The sequence below is a fragment of the Mesitornis unicolor genome, unplaced genomic scaffold (genome assembly GCF_000695765.1).
Source record: "Mesitornis unicolor isolate BGI_N332 unplaced genomic scaffold, ASM69576v1 scaffold29136, whole genome shotgun sequence".
Taxonomy (NCBI): domain Eukaryota; kingdom Metazoa; phylum Chordata; class Aves; order Mesitornithiformes; family Mesitornithidae; genus Mesitornis; species Mesitornis unicolor.
Genome location: NW_010189449.1, coordinates 14,570 through 34,312, shown reverse-complemented (window position 1 = coordinate 34,312; position 19,743 = coordinate 14,570). Strand labels below are relative to the sequence as shown.

The 19,743-nt window shown below is 36.7% G+C and overlaps 1 protein-coding gene across 1 annotated transcript in view; it reads right to left on the bottom strand.

Annotated features, from left to right (window-relative positions):
- The window catches only part of LOC104541923 (neural-cadherin-like), a 47,290-nt gene extending 28,466 nt beyond the window's left edge, over nucleotides 1-18,824 (bottom strand). Inside the window, exons 1-13 of the mRNA XM_010186088.1 lie at nucleotides 18,698-18,824; nucleotides 17,600-17,825; nucleotides 14,782-14,986; nucleotides 13,191-13,302; nucleotides 11,639-11,888; nucleotides 8,702-8,844; nucleotides 5,595-5,767; nucleotides 4,436-4,604; nucleotides 3,522-3,692; nucleotides 2,374-2,546; nucleotides 1,127-1,294; nucleotides 455-704; nucleotides 229-356 (exon numbers count right to left, since the gene is read on the bottom strand). Of these exons, the coding sequence (XP_010184390.1) occupies nucleotides 229-356; nucleotides 455-704; nucleotides 1,127-1,294; nucleotides 2,374-2,546; nucleotides 3,522-3,692; nucleotides 4,436-4,604; nucleotides 5,595-5,767; nucleotides 8,702-8,844; nucleotides 11,639-11,888; nucleotides 13,191-13,302; nucleotides 14,782-14,986; nucleotides 17,600-17,825; nucleotides 18,698-18,824 (2,295 nt within the window). The remainder of the gene's footprint in view (nucleotides 1-228; nucleotides 357-454; nucleotides 705-1,126; nucleotides 1,295-2,373; nucleotides 2,547-3,521; nucleotides 3,693-4,435; nucleotides 4,605-5,594; nucleotides 5,768-8,701; nucleotides 8,845-11,638; nucleotides 11,889-13,190; nucleotides 13,303-14,781; nucleotides 14,987-17,599; nucleotides 17,826-18,697) is intronic.
- Between the last annotated feature and the right edge of the window lie 919 nt (nucleotides 18,825-19,743).

Sequence of the window (19,743 nt, the reverse complement as noted above, 5' to 3'; positions counted from 1 at the left end):
GCTCACAGAAGCTTTTAACACATTTTTTTCTTCCATTAATTTATCCAAACACATTTTAGGTCTATGTAGACCTATCCAAACATGTAATTAACTACTTTATTTCATCTAATCTTTTTCTATCAGGCATCCCTTCTCTAGGTTGAAGACTTCTAGTCTATTTAGCCATCGTTCATACAGAAGTTATTCCATACCTTTCATCACAGAAGATGTAGGTCCCCACTTGCTTACCTCACCATTCTGACCAAGGTCAAGGTCAGTGGCAGACACCTGAACGACAAATGTCCCAACACCAGCTCCCTCCATTACCGAGGCTTCATAAATAGATGAAGTGAAGAACGGGACATTGTCATTGACGTCTGAAAAATCAAAAGAGTGCAAAAAAATAAAAGCTAAAACTTTACAGAAAATAAAAGCACTATGATTACACTATAACATCACTGAACAGCTTACACACCTGTTACATTAATATACACCATGGTGAAGGCTGCCAGAGGAACTGCAGCAACATTCTGTGCTCGAACCCTCAGCAGAAAGCTTTTCGTTGTCTCAAAATCTAGTGGCTCAGCTACCAGGATTGAAGCAGAACCATTGTGTCTGTTTGGAGTCAGGTAGAAACGAACCGGCATGTTGGACTCCGGAACAAGTCCCTCTTCTAGGTTATAAGTCACACGAGGATCACCAAGGGGAGAAGTTGCCTTGATTGTCTGCACAATTCAAAAAGTTTGCATAATCAATTACTTTTGTTAGGTACAGCAACATGTCCAAAAGCTTTTGTGTATTTACTCTCCCAGATCTTCAGCTCTCAACTGAAAACACTAGGACAGATATTTCCTGATATATCTCCAGATCATAAACAACTGCAGCCAAAGGTTACCATTCATTAAATATTTGGTTACTTGCACTTTTATCCTAACAATATGTATATTGGAGTTACTTCATAAATCAACTCCAATTACTCATTCCAAGCAATCAAACTGAACAACAATAACCACCTCAGGAAACACAGCAGCATTCAAAAATTGCAATACACAAAATTATAAAAGCTCACTATACTTAAGCAAATAAGCAATGTTCAGTTACACTATAGCCTTAGAGCTATAGACAAACAAGTCTGTCCTGACCTTACCAAAATTGATGCATCTCGCGTAATATTCTCTGGAACAATAACTTCATAGCTGTCTCTTTCCCACTGAGGAGGCTGGTTTTTTGCACTGGTAATAGTTACTGCAAGTTCAACTTTACTGCTCCTATTACCTCCATCTGTAGCAATAATCTCTCGAATGATAGATGACCTCTGAACAGTAAAAAAGGTTTTGTTACAGAGGTTTTTTATCAGGACTGTGATGGCTTTTTTTTTTCAAAATAAATTAATACATAAAATTAAAGACACTTTAAAAAACCTGCACAGAAGGAAAACATCCACAACTGCAGAATACCAAGCTCAGAATGTGAAGCAGATGCAGGGTTGCTTAAATTCTGCAATTTGCTTTATGTAAGATTGATGGGAAACGTTGCTATTTCTCTCAATAAAATTAGCAAATTTTACACAAAGTTTAAAACAAAACAAAATAACACAAAAACAACTTTGTGGAACCCCTGAGTTCTTAAATCTACCTAGCAACAGTTTTTGTTATTAGGTCTGTAGGGTTCTTAAATTCAGTAAAGAAAATATATTAAAAGGATACACCTTCATCAAAGCTTTGTTTGCCAGTTACTTAGAAGTTAAATTTCAATATTAAAAGTATCTATTAGGTATTTAAAGACTGACATCAACAAGAATATTTTTGCTTCAACACAAATAACTTTACAACTCTGAAAATATCGAACTGCTTACGTAGGTAACTAGAAATGTCTGAAACTGGTAAATTCTAGATAACTACATGCAACAATTTTGTTCATTATGCCTTCACCTTCCTGAGGGATAGTTATGCTTAGTCCACCATGACTAACGTGTATCAAGCCAGGAATCTGTACCAGAAGCTAAATTTCACACTCTTTCACATTCAGGTTTGTGTCTTAACTCATTGCCTGTTAACACAGTGAAGTCCTACACTTGAGTTCTTGTCCCCCTGCTTACAGTCTCAGCCCTCCAGTCCTTGGTATTAGCATGCCAAAGCTAATGAAATGGGAAGAACAAGCTCTTAAAGGCAGTGCTGTCAGCTGCTACTTTCCAGCTCAAAGCAGGGCTTGCTTATATGCTATTCACAGTCAATGAACTCATCAGCTAAAAGCCTTAGACTTGTTTAATTTCAACACAACATAGCGATCCTTTAATGGAAAGGGGTAACATGGAGGTAAGGACAAACTCGTGACTTTAGTCCCTCTTATGATATGTTGAGATAGCCAGCTTAAAAAGGAAAGCAAGCATCATACCTGAGATATGGGTTGGTTCACAAACACCCAGCCTGTAGTAGGATTAATTTGTAAATAATTTGGTTCTTCGTTTGCTATCGAATATGTAATGGCAGCATTTGAGCTGTAGTCATCATCATGGGCTGCAACACGAAGAAAGCTGGTTCCAACTTTCGTGTCCTCTCTTAGGAAATCTAATGTAAGGAAAAGATAATTCAAACTGATCATTAATTCACTAAATTATTCTCTAAAAATTCACTAAATTACGTTAGTATCTTACTATGAAATGAAGAAACACTAAAGTAATAAAGTATGGAAGCTATAACTTTATCTTCCTTGGAACAATGGCCATAAAAATCAAACTGAATGTTTTGAAGAGCTGCTATCAACTCCAGAGCTATGGATCACATTTGAACATCATATTATCACATTCATATCCTGGAATTCCTATTCTCATAAGACACTACTCTTTTTGTCTTTCATTTTTACTAAGGGACTAACTGCTCTGTATGAAACATACATAAATGCAATTTTAATTTATTGCATAAAACCAGAAAAAGAGGACTGCATTGTCAGAAATTATTTTCTAAGATTTGCATAGTATAACTAACTGAGAAATATCAGTATTCATTTTTTAATGACTATTGTACATGCCTCTGGGTATTTTACTGTACATGCCTTCCTGTTATCCATAAACAGCAAGGGGTTTTGGAAGAACCAAGAAAGAAAGGTAAAACAACAAACAACAAAGAATGATGAAATTAAAACAGCAAAAGTATATAATCAAAACTTATGACAAAAATCTATTAATCAGGAAAAAAAAATAGTGTAAGTGGTCAGCGCTGCACACTCACATGCTTATTACAACTTTAATATTTCTTTGTAGTACCATAGACACCTGGAGTACTTAGGTACGAAAGATACTGACATGGCTATTGCTTCAAGGAATTTCCCTAGCAACACTCAGGAAGGCCTAGGAGCCAAGACTGTACTTGTTACATTGCACATTACACAGAATAACAATTCTGCAATTAAGGTAAGCATCTCTGGCTGCCATGACCTAGTTGGTCACAAAACCTACTGCCAGGAAAGACAAAACACCAAAATCTTAGACATCAGGTAAGCTCACACTCAGGGCACCGAAACTCTATCCAATGACTCTCAATTACATTCATAGCGGGTGTTTTCAAATCTAGGATCATTGTCATTTTGGTCCAGGATGATAATATTTATCTGACATAGTCCAATGAGTGATTCCGCTGCCTGATCTGTTGCTGTCACAGTGATAGGATATTCCCTCTGGTTTTCTCGATCAAATACCTGAATAGTTGTCAGAACTCCTGAAAACAAATTAAACACCAGAGAGTTAAAATACTATACATTTGACAATACTCTACATTTCGATCTTTATTTGTCTGCCAATACAATGCAATAGGTTAAATACACCTACAATGTGAACTTCAGATTCAAGGATTCAATCATAAGATTTGACAGTTCCAGCAGCTTAAATTGTACTGCTCAGGCAGACACAAATGTCATACACACTTAATTCTACACACAATTGGACTTATATTTAGAAAACTGAGATAAGTACCAAACTTTCTTTAAGAGAATTAGTTTATTTTTTTTAATTATTTTGAAAAGCAGTAAGTACAGGGAAAAGGCATGCTTCATGTCTTCTATCCTCCAAAAGTTCAGCTTGAATTTAATTTTGGCCTTCCAAGACTTACATTCTTTGCCGTTTGCCACACTACTGTCATTTGGATAAATCCTTTATGTGACATTAGCAATGTTGCAAGATAGTGTGCACTTAAAATATGGTGTTTTTTAAAAATCTAGTTACAAAAGCACAGGTTATTTCATGTTGTAGAACTTCCACATTTCAGGGAAAACATTCGTTCTAGTTCAGTATTGGACATGTATGAAATTAAAGGGAGAATATTTGTCCATGCAGTTAATACAGTTTGTATTTCATCTGCTATTAAAAAAAAGCAATGAAATTCTGAATTTATTTAAGCTTTTTTTCCATCAGTGTAACAAAGAGGTTTCTATATGCCAGTATCGGTTCTGATATTTGCTTTACCTGTGTCAGGATGAATATTAAATGCTGGTAGGACACCACCTCTGTGCATCAAGCCATATTTCACTATACCATTGGCTCCTTCATCAGCATCAGTGGCTTCAACCTGCAGTACAACTGTCCCTGAAGGCTGGTTTTCCAATACAGAAGCATGCTCCCGATAATATTGACACTAAGAGAAGGGAGGAAAAAAAACAAAAATCAAGGACTTACCATGCCATTTGACTTAAAGATATACTAGAAAAAAAAAAAACAAACAAACCATTTTGCTACACTTCCAATCACATGCACTGATTTCAATGTTTTATCTGTACCATGATTAATTTACAGACTTCACTTGCTATTTTGCAGTTACACAAAAAAACAACATGAGACCACTGCGTAACTCCAACTAATGGAAATATTCAGAGAAAAAGTTACAGTTGCATATACTTCCAAATATTCTTCTATTTAGCAAAAGTCTTATAAAAAAAGAGGGCATACACTTGCCCAAACCACATAATTACTTTGGTCACAAAGGGATTTCTATACAAAGTCACTTTGTCAAGGACAGATCACTGAGAATTTCCAAGGCTGACAGGAACAGTCACTGACTTTTCCAAATATGCAACATTGTCCATCAACATTTTAGCCATCAGCATCAAACTTTAATTTTTTAGACAATAGATATTTAATATGAATTAACATTCTGAAAACATATTCAAGTATCTATTTTTTACACTACTTTACAAAATAAGCTAAAGCACTTTCATTCTTTCTTTCAACAGTTCCAGACATACAATCACCAAAAGAAGCCTATGTAATTTAGAGAGGTATTTTGGAACAAGTCCACTGCATAGATTGCTACACCTATTGATCATCCTCAGAAATGTCACACTGAACCTCCAAAAGTTGTTCACCCAACCTTATCTTCTAAAATGCCAGAGATGAGACGTGGTTCAGAAAAGAGACAGTGCTCACAGGAGCTGCTCTGTTACAAGAGGAGAAGAAACCCTGCAAGTCTTAGAAGAGGGATGGAAAAGATGTAGAGAAGACAGCAGCATCAGGACTCGGTCATGAATGCGGACCACTTCTTCAATAGCTCATCTGCTGCATCACTTGCAGCGACAACAGTCTTAGACATTTACCACACAGTCTCATACAAACAGCCTCACATCTTTACCTTCTGAAAGACAGGTTTGTTGTTGTTGACGTCATCAATTTTCACAATAACCTGGGCAGTACTTGTAAGAGAATGGGGCCCTCCAGAGGTGTTATCATCAGTAGCTGTGACATTAAGTACATATTCTGTCCCCTGCAGCTTAGGAAACGGACTTGACCGAAGTCTAACTAGCCCTGTAAAAACAACGATAGATTGTGAGGTTTTATTTTTTAACTACATTAACCAATTACTGTTATCCTTCTCACTAGTACATATAATAACCAATTCTGGTTTACCTACTCACTAATAAACCACAAGGCTGCTAAAGTTTAATTTAACTACAGTATTTTTACTACAGTCTGATATTAAAACAAAATTAAGATAGCACAGGTTTGTCTGTTTGCAGGTATGTATACAAAGCTAAATGAGACGACAGCTACAACCCATGTGTCCTCATGTCTGCTGCTGCAGATGCCCATGCTAGCTCAAATGCAACCAGTACAAGTTTACCTTCCTGCAGCACAATCATAGCAGCATTTAGCTATACAGGCATATCCTGAGAAACCTGCATTTCGCTACTCTCCCAAGTCACCCCAATGATATGCCCTGCTGGATGGGACATAAAGGCACTGTCAGGGAAAGATGCATGAAAGATTTGCTACAAAAGCAAAAGAGACTACAGCTGTCTGAGACCATGCAGTAAGAAGCTGTCATTCTTTTCCTCCACCATCCATCAATCTCCTCTATTATTCATCAGGCATAATAGCAATTGTCATTACAAGAGTATTGTCACAGCATAAATGTCACTCAATTTGCTTGCACATGTATTGTTTTAGCTGCAGAACTTATTTTTGACATATTTTCATTTTACCTTGGCATTTTGTGATGGCGGTACAGACTATTGCCTTGACATAATTTCTGAAAACAAACTGCTGTAAGCCGTTGTATTAGCACTGTATAAAACTCTATAGGTTTATTAAGCAACAAAAGCCCAAAAGTGTTTAAAAAAAATGTTCAAGTTTCTAAAATTAAGTTTCAATGACTAAAAAATTTAATTGGTAAAAACGTATAAAAGTATATATACATTATTATCTATATTACAACTACAGAGCTAACCCTATGACATATTACCAAACGTTAAGATTCTTTGAGCACTTACAATAAAGACTGTCAGAAGCGTCAGTTATACTTCCCCTGTGGCAATTAGACACTTCTAAAACCATCGTTCCTCTTCAGATGCCAAAGTGTCTTTAGAAATTTAACTCTTGGAACCCACACCACCATATTTTAGTCAGAAAGGATAAAAGAAGCTCTCACACTTCAACACTTGCAAGCTACCTGCAGACTGTGTTTCTGGGAACATTTCAGAATCTAACATTAATATCAGAAAAACATGATTTGCATGGAAATTAAGGAGAAGAGAAGGAATAATAAAAAGTGGTTTACTCCTTCCTATACATATAATACTTGTGCTTTGAAAAATTAAATTCAGATTTTGATTGTAGTTTAAAACAGGTTAAATACAAAGTAGTTTAACTGAAGTTAAGTTACTTTAATTCTTCAACAGGATTTAAATTTGGTTGCCCATTTCTGTCTCAAAACATCCTCATTTGTTTTTTTCAAGCAATAAACAGCAATTAGATCCTATTAATTCAAAAGGACATGACAGCCTACTCAGACGATGTGTGTTTGTGCTTTTTTAATTATTTTTCTTTAAATGAGGACAAAAATGTTGTGTGATTTTTTCCTCTGGAGTGTTAAAAATATGCAATTTAAAAATATGTAAAAACTGGCATTTCAGAACAAAACTTAAAATTTCTCCACATATGTTCTTTTCTCTCATGAATGCACTATTGGCTAAACATTACTCATATGAATGATTCTGTCCTTAAATGAAAAATATACTTATTTAGCTTATATTTTATATACTTTTGTCTTCATTGAAATAAAACAGTGGTAATCTTATTCTGCCTACAAGTGCCTCATTTTGTGTCAGTACAACATAAGCACACTTGGTTAAGGAATGTTTGCTCACACATGCATAATCAGGACATAGACATAAGCATGGGAAAAAAAGGCCTCATCTAAAATCCCTAACGCCCACTTTAAAACAATTAAAACTGAGTTACTGAAAAAGCTGCACAAAGAAAACTACTATGGTCAGAACTGTCCTCCTACTGCTTTTTCTCCTCACATGGCTAACATGGATTGCTAACAGTGTCTTTGGGTAATCACAGCAGGTGGATATCAAGATTTGAGTGTACTCACAGGCCTTGCAAACTCTTCCTCCTGCTCCCTGGGTTTGGCTGCCCATGTTCAAGGTCAGTTCTGGCACCACAGAGACAGCTCACTCTGGATCGGACAGGGAGTTGTCACAAGTCCTGTCTGTGGCCTTTGCCCCACGTCTTGGGAGCCACACTGAAGCTCAGGTCCTTTCCTGAGCTCCCCAGGGTGTACAGCACTCGGTGTGCTGTATCTTGCTCAGCCTGACACTGTCTCACTGTCTTGGCTTTCCCGCTTGACCTGAGACCTGCCTCGTCACTGCAAATCTGTCTGGTGACCCCTGGACTGCTGGATGAACCAGGCTTATATCACGGGACCTCCGTGCTCAAGATGGTGGTCTGTGGCTGTGACGTCCCTGTCCCTGACTGCCTTGCTGTGACCCTTGACTCTTATTTCACCTTACCCTGCAGATGTTGCCCTTTCTTGCTGTAACTTTGAAACTGGTTTCCTAGACTAAATGTTATTCAACTCCTTGTTTGACATTTTGGAACGTCACGCTTACTGTTATCAATAATAACATTCTCTATTAAGTTACCTGTTGTTTATAATCATTCTCTTTCTTAAGTTACTGACAGAAAGAAACAATGAACAAGTAAGATAGGTCAATTATATAAAGATTTTAGGAAAACTATATGATTTTTTGATTTTTTTTTTAGAATTGTAAAAGAGTCTAGAACAATTTCATCTTTCTCCTGCACATTTTTAATTAGGCTAGTATTAGCTTCAAAAATAGCATATGTTATTCACTTTTATAACTGCTACGTAACAGAGACCAAATTCAAGCTGCATCACATCAGGATCAACACTAGAACTGCAGCAGCAGCAAAGAACTAATACATTATTACCTTTCTTAGGGTCAACAACAAAGTTTCCCTTTTGATTCCCAGACAGAATATCGTATGTCACACCATCTCCATCAGGGTCAACAGCATTAACTGTAGCAATCAGTGTGTTTGGGCCTGCATCTTCAGAAACAAAACTCCTGTAGCTGTTAAAAGAAATTATGACAACATATTTATGAATTTAGACAGAAAATAATATATACAGAACTATGCTTTACAACACCTACTGACTAGCTGTACAACGGGTACTGCAGAGATTTGTAGTTTATTAATACAAGTACACTGATAAGATGCTTCTTTGTTAACCAGTGAAATGATAGCACTGGTGATCTATTCAACCATCTGTGTCTTTCTGTTGTTAGCTCCCATAGATTTCCATCGCAAACTTTCAGCAGTATCAAAGCTCTGAAGCTTAGCTTCACAACAAGACCTGGGCTAATGTAGAATTCACTTTTTTATTTAAAAACATCAGATGCACAATACACAGAATCAAAGCAACCATTTGCTAAGTTAAAGCATTGCTTGTCATAGCACACTTTCTGACACAAGCTGTCAGAATGCTTTCAGTGTAGTCTTTGCACCAGCATGACTAAGATGAGAATCGGATGTAGAGGATATGTGCATAATGCCAGTTTTACAAAAATCTCAAGTCCAGACACATCAGTGACATTGTAAGCTCTTAAGAGGCATTATCAGCCTAAGCTTAACGCTCTCTGGAGTAGAAAAGCCCCCTGCTTTAGCAAAGTCCCAAACATTTATTATTTTATCTGACTGGATTGAGCACAGCCAGACTTAGCGTGCTACAGACCTGTCCATAGCATGCATCCCAAAGCTCAGCCATAAGAATGAACTACAGCTGGCTGTATCCAAAAATATAGATAAAATACATATGTGCCACTGGGTTCAGAATGCTTATGGACCCAGTCTCCATATGCTGAGAACAGGAAAAAAAAAAGAAATCAAAGAAAAAGCAAATGGATGCACAGAAAACCTCTCCCTTAGCTTTTGCTGTCTAAATACATGCGTTCATCAAAACCTTTGTAAAGGCAGCTTTTTTCCTTCCTCAATTTAATAAGCAATGAAGTAAGAGAATTATTCTGGTTTAGTTCAATCACAACCCTCAGGACACTGTCTTAACTCTGCATCTAGAAAGCAAATGAACAGTAATTCTGATCATTTTGAACATGAACAACAGGGACAGAAGAGTTCAAGTCATCAGAAGAGGTCTCTTAAAAAGGAGAAAGTAAAAACTGACAAAATGAAACAGAGTGGTAGCCTTAAACATTTCATAACTGAGATACAGAATAACCATGATGAAAGAAAGCTCATGGCAAGGAATCATAAGTTTATAATGGACTGTAAATCTATTTAAACAAAGGTCCAGAAGGCCAACATCATCATCTTGATTTGTATTAACATGCCACAGAGTATAACATTAATTGCAAGTGAGTCTCTCAACAGGACCTAATTTACAGGTGTTCACGATGAATTTATTTCACAGAAAACTTCAACTAAGTTCTGTCTGAAATTCACCTTTGAGTTCAAGATTTTTTTTCATAACTGGAAAGATAAAGCAAAATCAAAGCCTGGTTACCTTGGCTAAACAAAAATTTGAGATAATTTGAATTTCAGGAGTTGAATTAAATTCCAAGGCCAAACTATACATACATACAATAGCACTTTATCTGCTATTGCACAGAGAACAGAAAAGCTTCTTGTGAATGTTTGGTAATTTAAAATAATGTTCATTTTAATCATATTCTTCAGTAAATTTTAAATATAAAAGCTGGCAGGTCTGGGTTTTTTTAAACTATGCTTTTTGCTTCTGATTTGTTAGAGACGTTTACAACATCTTTAATACTATCACTCATTTCAGATTAAAAAAATAGGAACAAATACAAGACTAACAGATACTGATAAATATAAAAATACAGGCCCTGAATATTAAAACAAATAAATAAATTAAAAGTAGGCATCATCTGAAGAGTGAGAAACTTAATCTGGTTTAGTATTCAAAAATGCATAGAGATCCAATGAGAATTTACAGAAGATCAAGTTTTCCAAGCCTAATCTCCTAAGCAGTGTTTTGGAAAGAAAGGAAGGCACAAGATTTTGCAGCCACAGTTTACTTTTACATAAATAAGGACTGTCAGAAAGCTTTGATGTTTTGTTCAGCTAAACCACAAGCTTAGCATCACTGAAATCTCTGCCTGCGTTTTGTTCTGAGTAACTTCTACTTTTAAGAGCAGAAGGCTGATGCAGAAGCAGCCTGGAAATTCCATTCCCGAGCTTCTAATGCAAATGCAAGTTTATAGTACTTCCGACATTGCTTCAGATGCTTCTGAGCCCTAACTATGGAAGAAAAATGCCTACTGATACTTTCAAAAAGAAGAAAAAAAGTACAGTAGGCAGGGCATGGGACAAAGTGAAATTAAATGATCTCCACTTATTAACATTTGTCTTGTGTTTTTTATAACTCAGTGATCATTTAGGACTCTATCATCTAAGCATATATATTCAATGATTAGAAACCAGAGATGTGGACTGTAGACTCTAAGTTTAAATTGCCTAATTAAAAGGCAACATTCCACCATGCACTCTGGATCAGAGCTGAGGACTACACTGAGTTGCCTGCTTTTTCTGCTTGATTTCTTTTCATGGTGGAGGACTCCTCTTGAAATGTATAAACAAATTACTACATGACTCCTTTCAGTACACATTGGAAAAAACATAAGTGCAAGTCAAAAGAGACTACCTATATGCTACTGCTAGCTAGCTAGATACATAGGTCTTACTATACATTGAAAGTATGTCTAAAATTAAGAACCAAACTGTAATGATCAGTCTTCTGACCAAAATTTTAAAAAGCAACAGTAGATACAGAGTTTCAAATACAACAGATACAACAAAGATAACAGACTTTTAAGAATATGTATTTACATTGTCTGGGAAAACTCAGGTGCTTCATCATTGACATTTGAAACGTGGATTCTAACAGTTGCTGTCCCAGTCTTCGGCTCTTCCCCCTTATCTACAGCCATAATTATGAACTCATAAAGATGGTTAGGTCGCTCATAGTCTAATCGTGTTGCTGGAAAAATAGTACCATGAGAAGTAATACTGAAGTCTTGACTCAAAGTGTAATACAGTATTTCGGCATTCTCTTCTGAATCGCAGTCAGTGGCTGTCACTATTAAAAGAGAAGTGAAAGACATTGTGCAGATCAAAGTTTGTGAATAGGAATGTTAAGTACTTTAACAAGAGAATTAGCATTTACATAAAACTGTAATAGCATTTGCCTTGGTATGTGGTGCTTGGAATTATTTATAAAACTGTGCTTTTTATTGAACTAACCCTTACTGGAAAATAAGTTGTTTAAAAAAAAAAAGTTAAGTCCTTGGTTAAACTGAGCCACTAGATCTTGCCTTTGTCTGCTGGATTTAAAGAGCCCTGTACTACCAAGAAGGTATTCCCACACAGAGGCATATATTCTCATGTCCAACTGGTCTATACTGCTGACATAAGATCACACAGACAGACTGCATCCTGTGTGATTAAAGAGGAAATATTTGCATATATTTTTCAACTGATGCAAGTTAAATTAATGTGTTTAGTCAGATCCTACCCATAACCTACAAGAACCTATGCTAAAAGCAGTTACCAGTATAGTAACCGACAGACCACCATTAGTACAGCATAAGTCACTAAGTAGAACAGTAGGAGGTTATAAAATCCTATTTACTAGGGAACAGCAATTTTCCTATAGTTTAATTTCCTTTTTACCCACAAGATTTAGAAAAAGTTTATGTAAGGATTAAAGACTATTTTAAGGCCTTTCTACAACTGTTCAGCTGACATAAATTTGTTTTATTGCCAGGATCTGCTCGTTTCTTTACAAACATTTTCAATATAAGATTTTTGCAGTTTATATAATCAAAATTTATATAATTTACAGATAATCATCATTTAAAGCTTAAGTTATTGGTTACGTTAGGAAGAGGCAAAGTCTTTTTCTCAAGCATTCAAACAAAACCTCACATATAACAGTTAAACCAGGCAAGATGCCTTTAATGCAAAAGACCAGTATTCCCTACAGCAAGCCCACGTAGGACTCCTAAAAACAGGCAGAGAAGGTGAGCTGATGGGTCTATAATTCCTCACCCAACACTGCTCTCTTCATTCAAAAAAAAACCATTGCAAGATCGCTACTATAAGCCTGCTCTTATAATATCAACCACAACTGAAGTTCTGCTACTTCCAAATCCTACGAAGGTTTGTTCCCTTTGTCTCCCATTCCCCAGAATTGTTTGGGCTGTGGCAGTAGTAAATAATTATGACCTAATTCTACAATGTGTTATTTACCTTCAGGGAGCTACAACTACCCATGCTGGGGCAGGTAATCTTGCCTTCTGAACTGAATTCTAATTAGTGAGAGGGAAAAAAAACCCAAAACCTCATACTAAATGTAACAAATAGTTACAGAAGTACTAACCCTGTAGAAGCGCAGTTGTCACAGTAACTGTTTCAGGAACACCAATTTTGCTGTAAATCGACTGATGAAATTCAGGAGCACAGTCATTCACATCTGTGATTACAACCACAACCTGAACGGAAAAGAGGGGAATGTTAAACAGCAAAGTAAATCAAGGCAATTACTTCATTGCTTTAGAAATATCAGATGGAAGAATTTCCCCAAAACATCCTTGAGGCCTTCAGAAGCCATAGCACATAGGATATGCCATTTTTTTCCTGCTGAGAACTGTTGAAATATTAGTTTCCAAAATACTAGGAACTGTCAAGTCACAGTCCCCTACAGCAATATTTTCCACTCACCTTTCAACTCCATTGATTATTTTCTATTACTAATTTAAAGAAAAATGGACCGTCTGCTTTCCAAGCATCTTTTTTCCATTACCTCATCTTCCAGCACTCCTGTGACTTATAAAATTCTAAAAATTCTATTCCCAAGCATATTGCATTTTAGCAGTACAAATCTCCAAGACTGAGCTATGAATTCAATTACAGCATTGTAAATCAGACGTAAATGGATCTGATTATGGTAAAACAAGACAGAAATACAATTCTGCTTCAAATATCCTGTATGCTAAATTAGCCTTTATGGTGCTTCATACTGCTACCCTTCAGACTGCCTGTAGCTGGCTGAGGTATTTTGCAGCACAGTGCAACAGGTAGAAGTATACTCCATCTACCCTTACATAGCTTCATATAAACTGGGAGTTGCTCTCTCATAACTAGTGAGATTGTATCAGTGTAAAGCGGGTACAAGTTAATACATTTAGGCTAAATCATCTCATAACCTTCTTTCAAGTCATATTCTACCACTCTTCATCTTGTAGTATGTTAAAGGATCAATAGAAATTATCAGTCTCTGATATGCTACAGCCACTGTTTGTTACACTGCCATACTGTTTCTCTGAGTCCTCCCACGTGTTCCTAATAACTCTGACTCCTGTTCACTCCACAGTGTACATCTTTCCTGCAGCAGGAACAAACTGTTATATTGCAGGCATTTCCTAGCTCAGCAAATCCTTGAATTCAAACAACTGTAATAACTATATTTAGAGATATTTTTGGCGTCAAACAGCTTTCTAAAACACCATGAATCATCATCTTTTAATATCTATGAGTTTTTATTAGTTTCTTTCTTTAGAAGTTCACTTTGTGTTTTTGATACAAAACAAATCATCTTCTCCTCTGCCTTTGTTTTAAATTGGAATAATCTCAAATATACATCATACTTTATGAGGATTTACAGCAAGACAAGACCTCATATTTGGCTTGGCTGCATCCATTTTTGTATCTTCCCAGGTAAAGCCTAGGACCTTTGATGGGATGGTATATTGATCCCTCTGGAATAGCCTTTTCAGAATCAGCAAGAGTGAACTCCAAGAGTACCTAAATCAGCCCTCAACATCTACCCATAGACAGAAAGACTTTTAAAATGGACAGCAGAACAGACAGCATGAGTGGGGAAATGGGAGCCCCTAATGAATCTGTACAGAAATCTGGAAAGGCTGAAGGACAACAGAAATACATGCAGACTGCCAGGAGCCAACACCTACCTCAGCCGCACTACTGAACTGTTCCTCATGTTCCTCTGCTCTGATCAAAAGAAGATACTGGTGCTGGTCACTCTCAAAATCTACACTCCGAGTTAAACTGATATCTCCTGTTGCCCGATCAATACTGAATAGACCACTAGGATTAGTTAGCAAACTGTAGCTCAGGGATTTGTTTTGATATGATACAGCAGTCACTGTAAGGAAGCTGCATTAAATAAAAATAAATAAAAAATTAAAAAGAGGACTCTTAAGCAAGCAATACAACATACTGAAAGAAACAACAAAAAGTATACATATCAGAAATTTTGGTGCAATCCTGTAGGTCTGATCAGAGCAATACTCACTGAAGTCAGTGATAGCTGTACCTGAGCACCGAATTCAAACATTGTGTTATACAGTAGTTCTATCATCCTGAGATTAAACAGATAAAAACAGGATTCTTGGAAGCAGAAAACAGTAAGGATTAAAAACACAGGAACACAGGATTTCATTTTTGCTGCCACTGAATTTGCCTACTCTAATTTTCTTCTATGGTAGTGATGGTTTTCAGCCAGGAAACTAAAAGATAAAGCAAGATGCAAAAGCGTCATTTTAATAACAGCATGGCAAGTTTGCTGTTCCAGTCATACCATCCTAAAGTTTCAACAGGCAACTGCAAAAGGATACAAGCCAATCACTAAGAGCACACACGTTACAGATTTCTCCTTGTTTTGCAGGGATTGAGTTGTGGAATTCCATTTCTGTTAAGCAGAGCTGCACTTTTGAGAGAATTGCAGTGTTCGATTTAGTGAAAACAAGTTGGTACTATAGCTTTAGCTCTATTAAAAAATAAATATTTTTAAAGAGTTTAAAAGAGAATACTAAATCCTCAAGTGTTTGTTGCCTTATCATACAGGTTTCTTAGAAAGAAAAATTCCGTCTTCCAGAAGAACGCATCAACATGTAGTGACAACTACAATCAAAAAGACAAAACTCAGTTTGTCTGAACACTTTTTTTCTCTTTTGTATTTACAGAATCATAGAACAGAATTGCAGAATCATTTAGGTTGGAAAAAACCTTTCAGATCATCAAGTCCAACCATAAACCTAACACTGCCCAGTCCACCACTAAACCATGTCCCTAAGTGCTACATCTACACATTCCAGGCTGCTGTCTTCCCACTTCCCTCAGACTCAATACTGAAACAACGGAAGAGGTTGCTGCAGGTCATTATCTCACTTTTTCTGTATTTTCCTCTGATGTGGTCTCATAGTCAGTTTCAGCCAGCACCAAGACCGTGTTCCTGCCAACAGGAATTATTTTGCCCTCCTTTAACTCCCTACCCTGGTTGCATGTTCATGCCACCTATCCTCTCCTGTCAGCACTAAAATCACAGGGCCATGCTGTGAGCAAGTTTAACAAACCAACCGAAAGCTTCTTTTTTTTTTGGCTTTGTCTTTCATTGGATCAGTCTGCCCACACAACTTGCTAGCTGCATATTAGCACTAGCAGCAGACCAAAGGAAGAGAAAGATTTGGTAATGCTGCTCTGGTTGACAGAAGTCTTAAATTGTGAAATCCCAAACCCAGAGATCCATTTCAGCAACAGCAACTCTGTTTTCCTGCGTACTTGTATAATTTGTCCAATTTAAATATCAGAACTTTAGGATTCTACATGGATTTTCATTACTATTTCTGGTCAACAGGTAACAGGAAACTACTTTCACTGGGCACCTAGTTTATATGCAAACCTCTTCTAACATAACAACAACTGCATTAAATACATCATTCCTTTTGGATATTACAAAGTAATTTGACAAACTGATTAATCTTCTATCACCTTAGCTGTACAAAGCTACTTTTAAACAGTGACAAAAAAAGAGTTATAGAGAATTTCATTCTTAAACCTAAACATTATTGAACCGAAGATGGCAGGTACTTCTTAGGTATTGAAGGGTTTCACAGTTCTTGCATTTCTTTTATGCTTGTGCTATTTAAGTTTATTATAGCTTTAAAGAAAAATCATGTTATCTGCTACTAACAGTTGCTTCTTTTTTTAAATCTTAACACACCTTGGCTATTTAGACACTGTAAAACTGATTGTTGTAGATTGAACAGTAAAATATAACACCACAGGTAGTATAATAACAGTTTAATACACAAAGGAAATGTGTGTAACATTTTAAACACAAGGAAGAGGTTTGCTAGACAAAAGTATTCTTGATCCAAGTGGAAGAGGAAATTTTACCTGTAAGAATAGTGTGGGACAGAGAGAACCTAGTATTCAGTTGGACATATGTTACTAACATTTTCTGTGATATTTAAATCCACTTGGCTAGACAAAGGATGGAAAAACAAAATGACAAGTTGTGTGGCATCTTCATTTTTGCTCAGTTTGTGACCATGACTGATGAAGACAGCAAAGACAGTCTTTTGGTTTTTTCTGATTTTCACTTGACAGAGAAGGCACTTCTCCAAATTTGACCCATAAAATTAATATATTCTTTCACACCAGGGTATCTTTCTTCATGATGCAACACTTCTAATTTGTATTCTGCATTTCATTTGAAAATTAAGACACAAGCAACATCTGCCAGTACTTGCCATATCATTTAAAAAAGCAAGAAACTGTAATTATTCCATACTGGTTTTTTGTATAAAAGGGTGACTAAAAAAATAAATCAACCAAGCTGCATCTCGATCTCTCTCATTAAGATATCCAAATTGCTACTCACAGTATCTATTTATGATTTACAAACAATACTGAGGCTTTAGGGAGATCAAACAGAAGTTAAACTAGGAACATAATCTCACTGCATTATTTTTAGCTGTTACTTACGATTTTCCTTGTGGCATACTTTCAGGAACATGAACAAAGTATGATATGTTGGTGAACTGCGGTGGTCGAAATCCAGCAATTACAGAAACAGAGGCTGGAGACCCTTTGCTTCCAAGTTTGTCTGCTGCTAGGACAGTCAGTAAATACTCCTTGTCCTTCTCCAGTGGCAAACCTGTCGTTTTAATCCAGCCCGTGTCCTTCTCAACTTCAAATCTGTCTTCACCACCTAAAAAGAACAGATGCACAAACTGTTGCCAGCAAGAACATATTTACTTCATTAAAATTAAGAGGAGAACACAGTATCAGTTCCCGAGTTGGTTATTGCCTTGGAATCAACAGGCAAGCAAAAAAATCAAAAGTTTGTTTAGAGCTTAGAAATCAGTAATTACATTCATGATTACTTTTCTAAATTGCATTTTGCTTCTCTAGACAATTATCATTCTTCTTTATCCTCCAATACTTGGCTGTTGTTTGACCCTAAATATCCCTTACCAGAAAATAACCTGCTAGATTCCTGGCCAAGAAGATGATTCCCCTCTGGAGCAGTGTTGCTACTCCCCTTCTGCTTAAACAGTTTTGAACTGTTCCTGAAGTTTCTTTTAAAAGTGCCACAAAGAAAATTATTAATGAGTCTGTATTAGCTTTGCAAAGCTAAGGCACAACTCAGACCCTTAAAAATTTTTTAGAAATTAACCAGAAGCACAACTCCAGCAAGGAAAGAGAAAGATCAACCCTCTTCACCCAACCAGCTGTGCTCCACATATCTCATACACAGGCTGTCCAGCAGACAGGTGCTGACTGCTGCTATCATTGCCACCCCCTTGCCAAAGCCCTGAGGACAACTGACTGCTCCAGTCCCCATCATTCCCTGGGGACAACCTGGGCAGGAACTCAACTCTGCAGGGAGAACACACTTCAAGTTTGTCTGTACTGTTTGTTCTGTTTGTCTGTGGATTTTTCTCTTACACAGAACTGAAGGCTTAATAAACCTTTTGCAGGAGGAAGGGAAGATCTTTCACTAATGAAACCCAGGACAAAAGACCAAAAACTCACAATAGTAAAGCTTAACACACAGCAAATGAGAGGGTTAAATTTTACCTTCCAAGAGAAAATATTCTACAGCTCCATGGATCCCTTCATCCGCATCGACAGCAAGCAGCCTGTATACTTCAGTACCTCCCGCAGCTTCAGGGGAAACCACAGACAAGAACGGGAAGGGCCTCATGGCCCATTCAGGTACGTTGTCGTTCACGTCAGTCACAGTAAGAGACAAGTGCACCAAGTACCAATCCTTTCCTAATGGTCACAGAAAAATGAAGAAATACTTAGGCAGCTACTTAATGGCACTCAGAGAACCAGACACGTTTCAATTCCTGAGTGTGCACTGTCTGCAATACTGCTGGCAGCTAATCAGCAAAAACTTGGGGTTTAAGGCTCTTCTGAAATCATCAGCATCCAAACACAAGGGGGAGAGGGGAGAATAACCAGCACAAGCACTGCTGAAGTGCAAGATCAGGGCCACCCATACTACATTCTACTAATATCTCTTTTTAGGAAAGATCACACATTCTTAAATTAAATACATGTTTTCTGAATGTTTTTTGCTGAAGAACAGAAGTATCAAGAAATATTTTATTTATGTAATGATTACAGCAACTCTGAATTTTGAAAATTAAATATCTGTTGCCAAAAAATTCTAACCAATCTACCCTAACTAGCAATTTTCCTGGTTAAAAAGTTCACTGAAAACCTAATATGGTTTTCACTTTTATGAAAGATTAAATTATATTAAAAAATGAACAAACAAAACCCCAAAACCAAATGACCACAGAATTGAACTATTCAATTCTCCAAAAATCAACAGAAGATTCTTAAAAATTGAGGGAAAAGTATTTGTTATACATCTGCCATTATGAAACCAGCCAGTGAAGATGGTAGGGCTCCTAAACAAGTACTAAATATCAAGAAGGTATTGCTGAAATGGTGGCATAACAGAAAAATGTCAGACTGAAAAAAACGCTCTGAAATCTTCAGGAATGAAGTCAAGCATTCCTGTTAAAAGGAGGAAAGTGAGAAAATATCCTGGGTGACGAAAGTTTCTGAACGCAAGACCAAAGGATAGGATTAAAATCTTCACGTTCCAA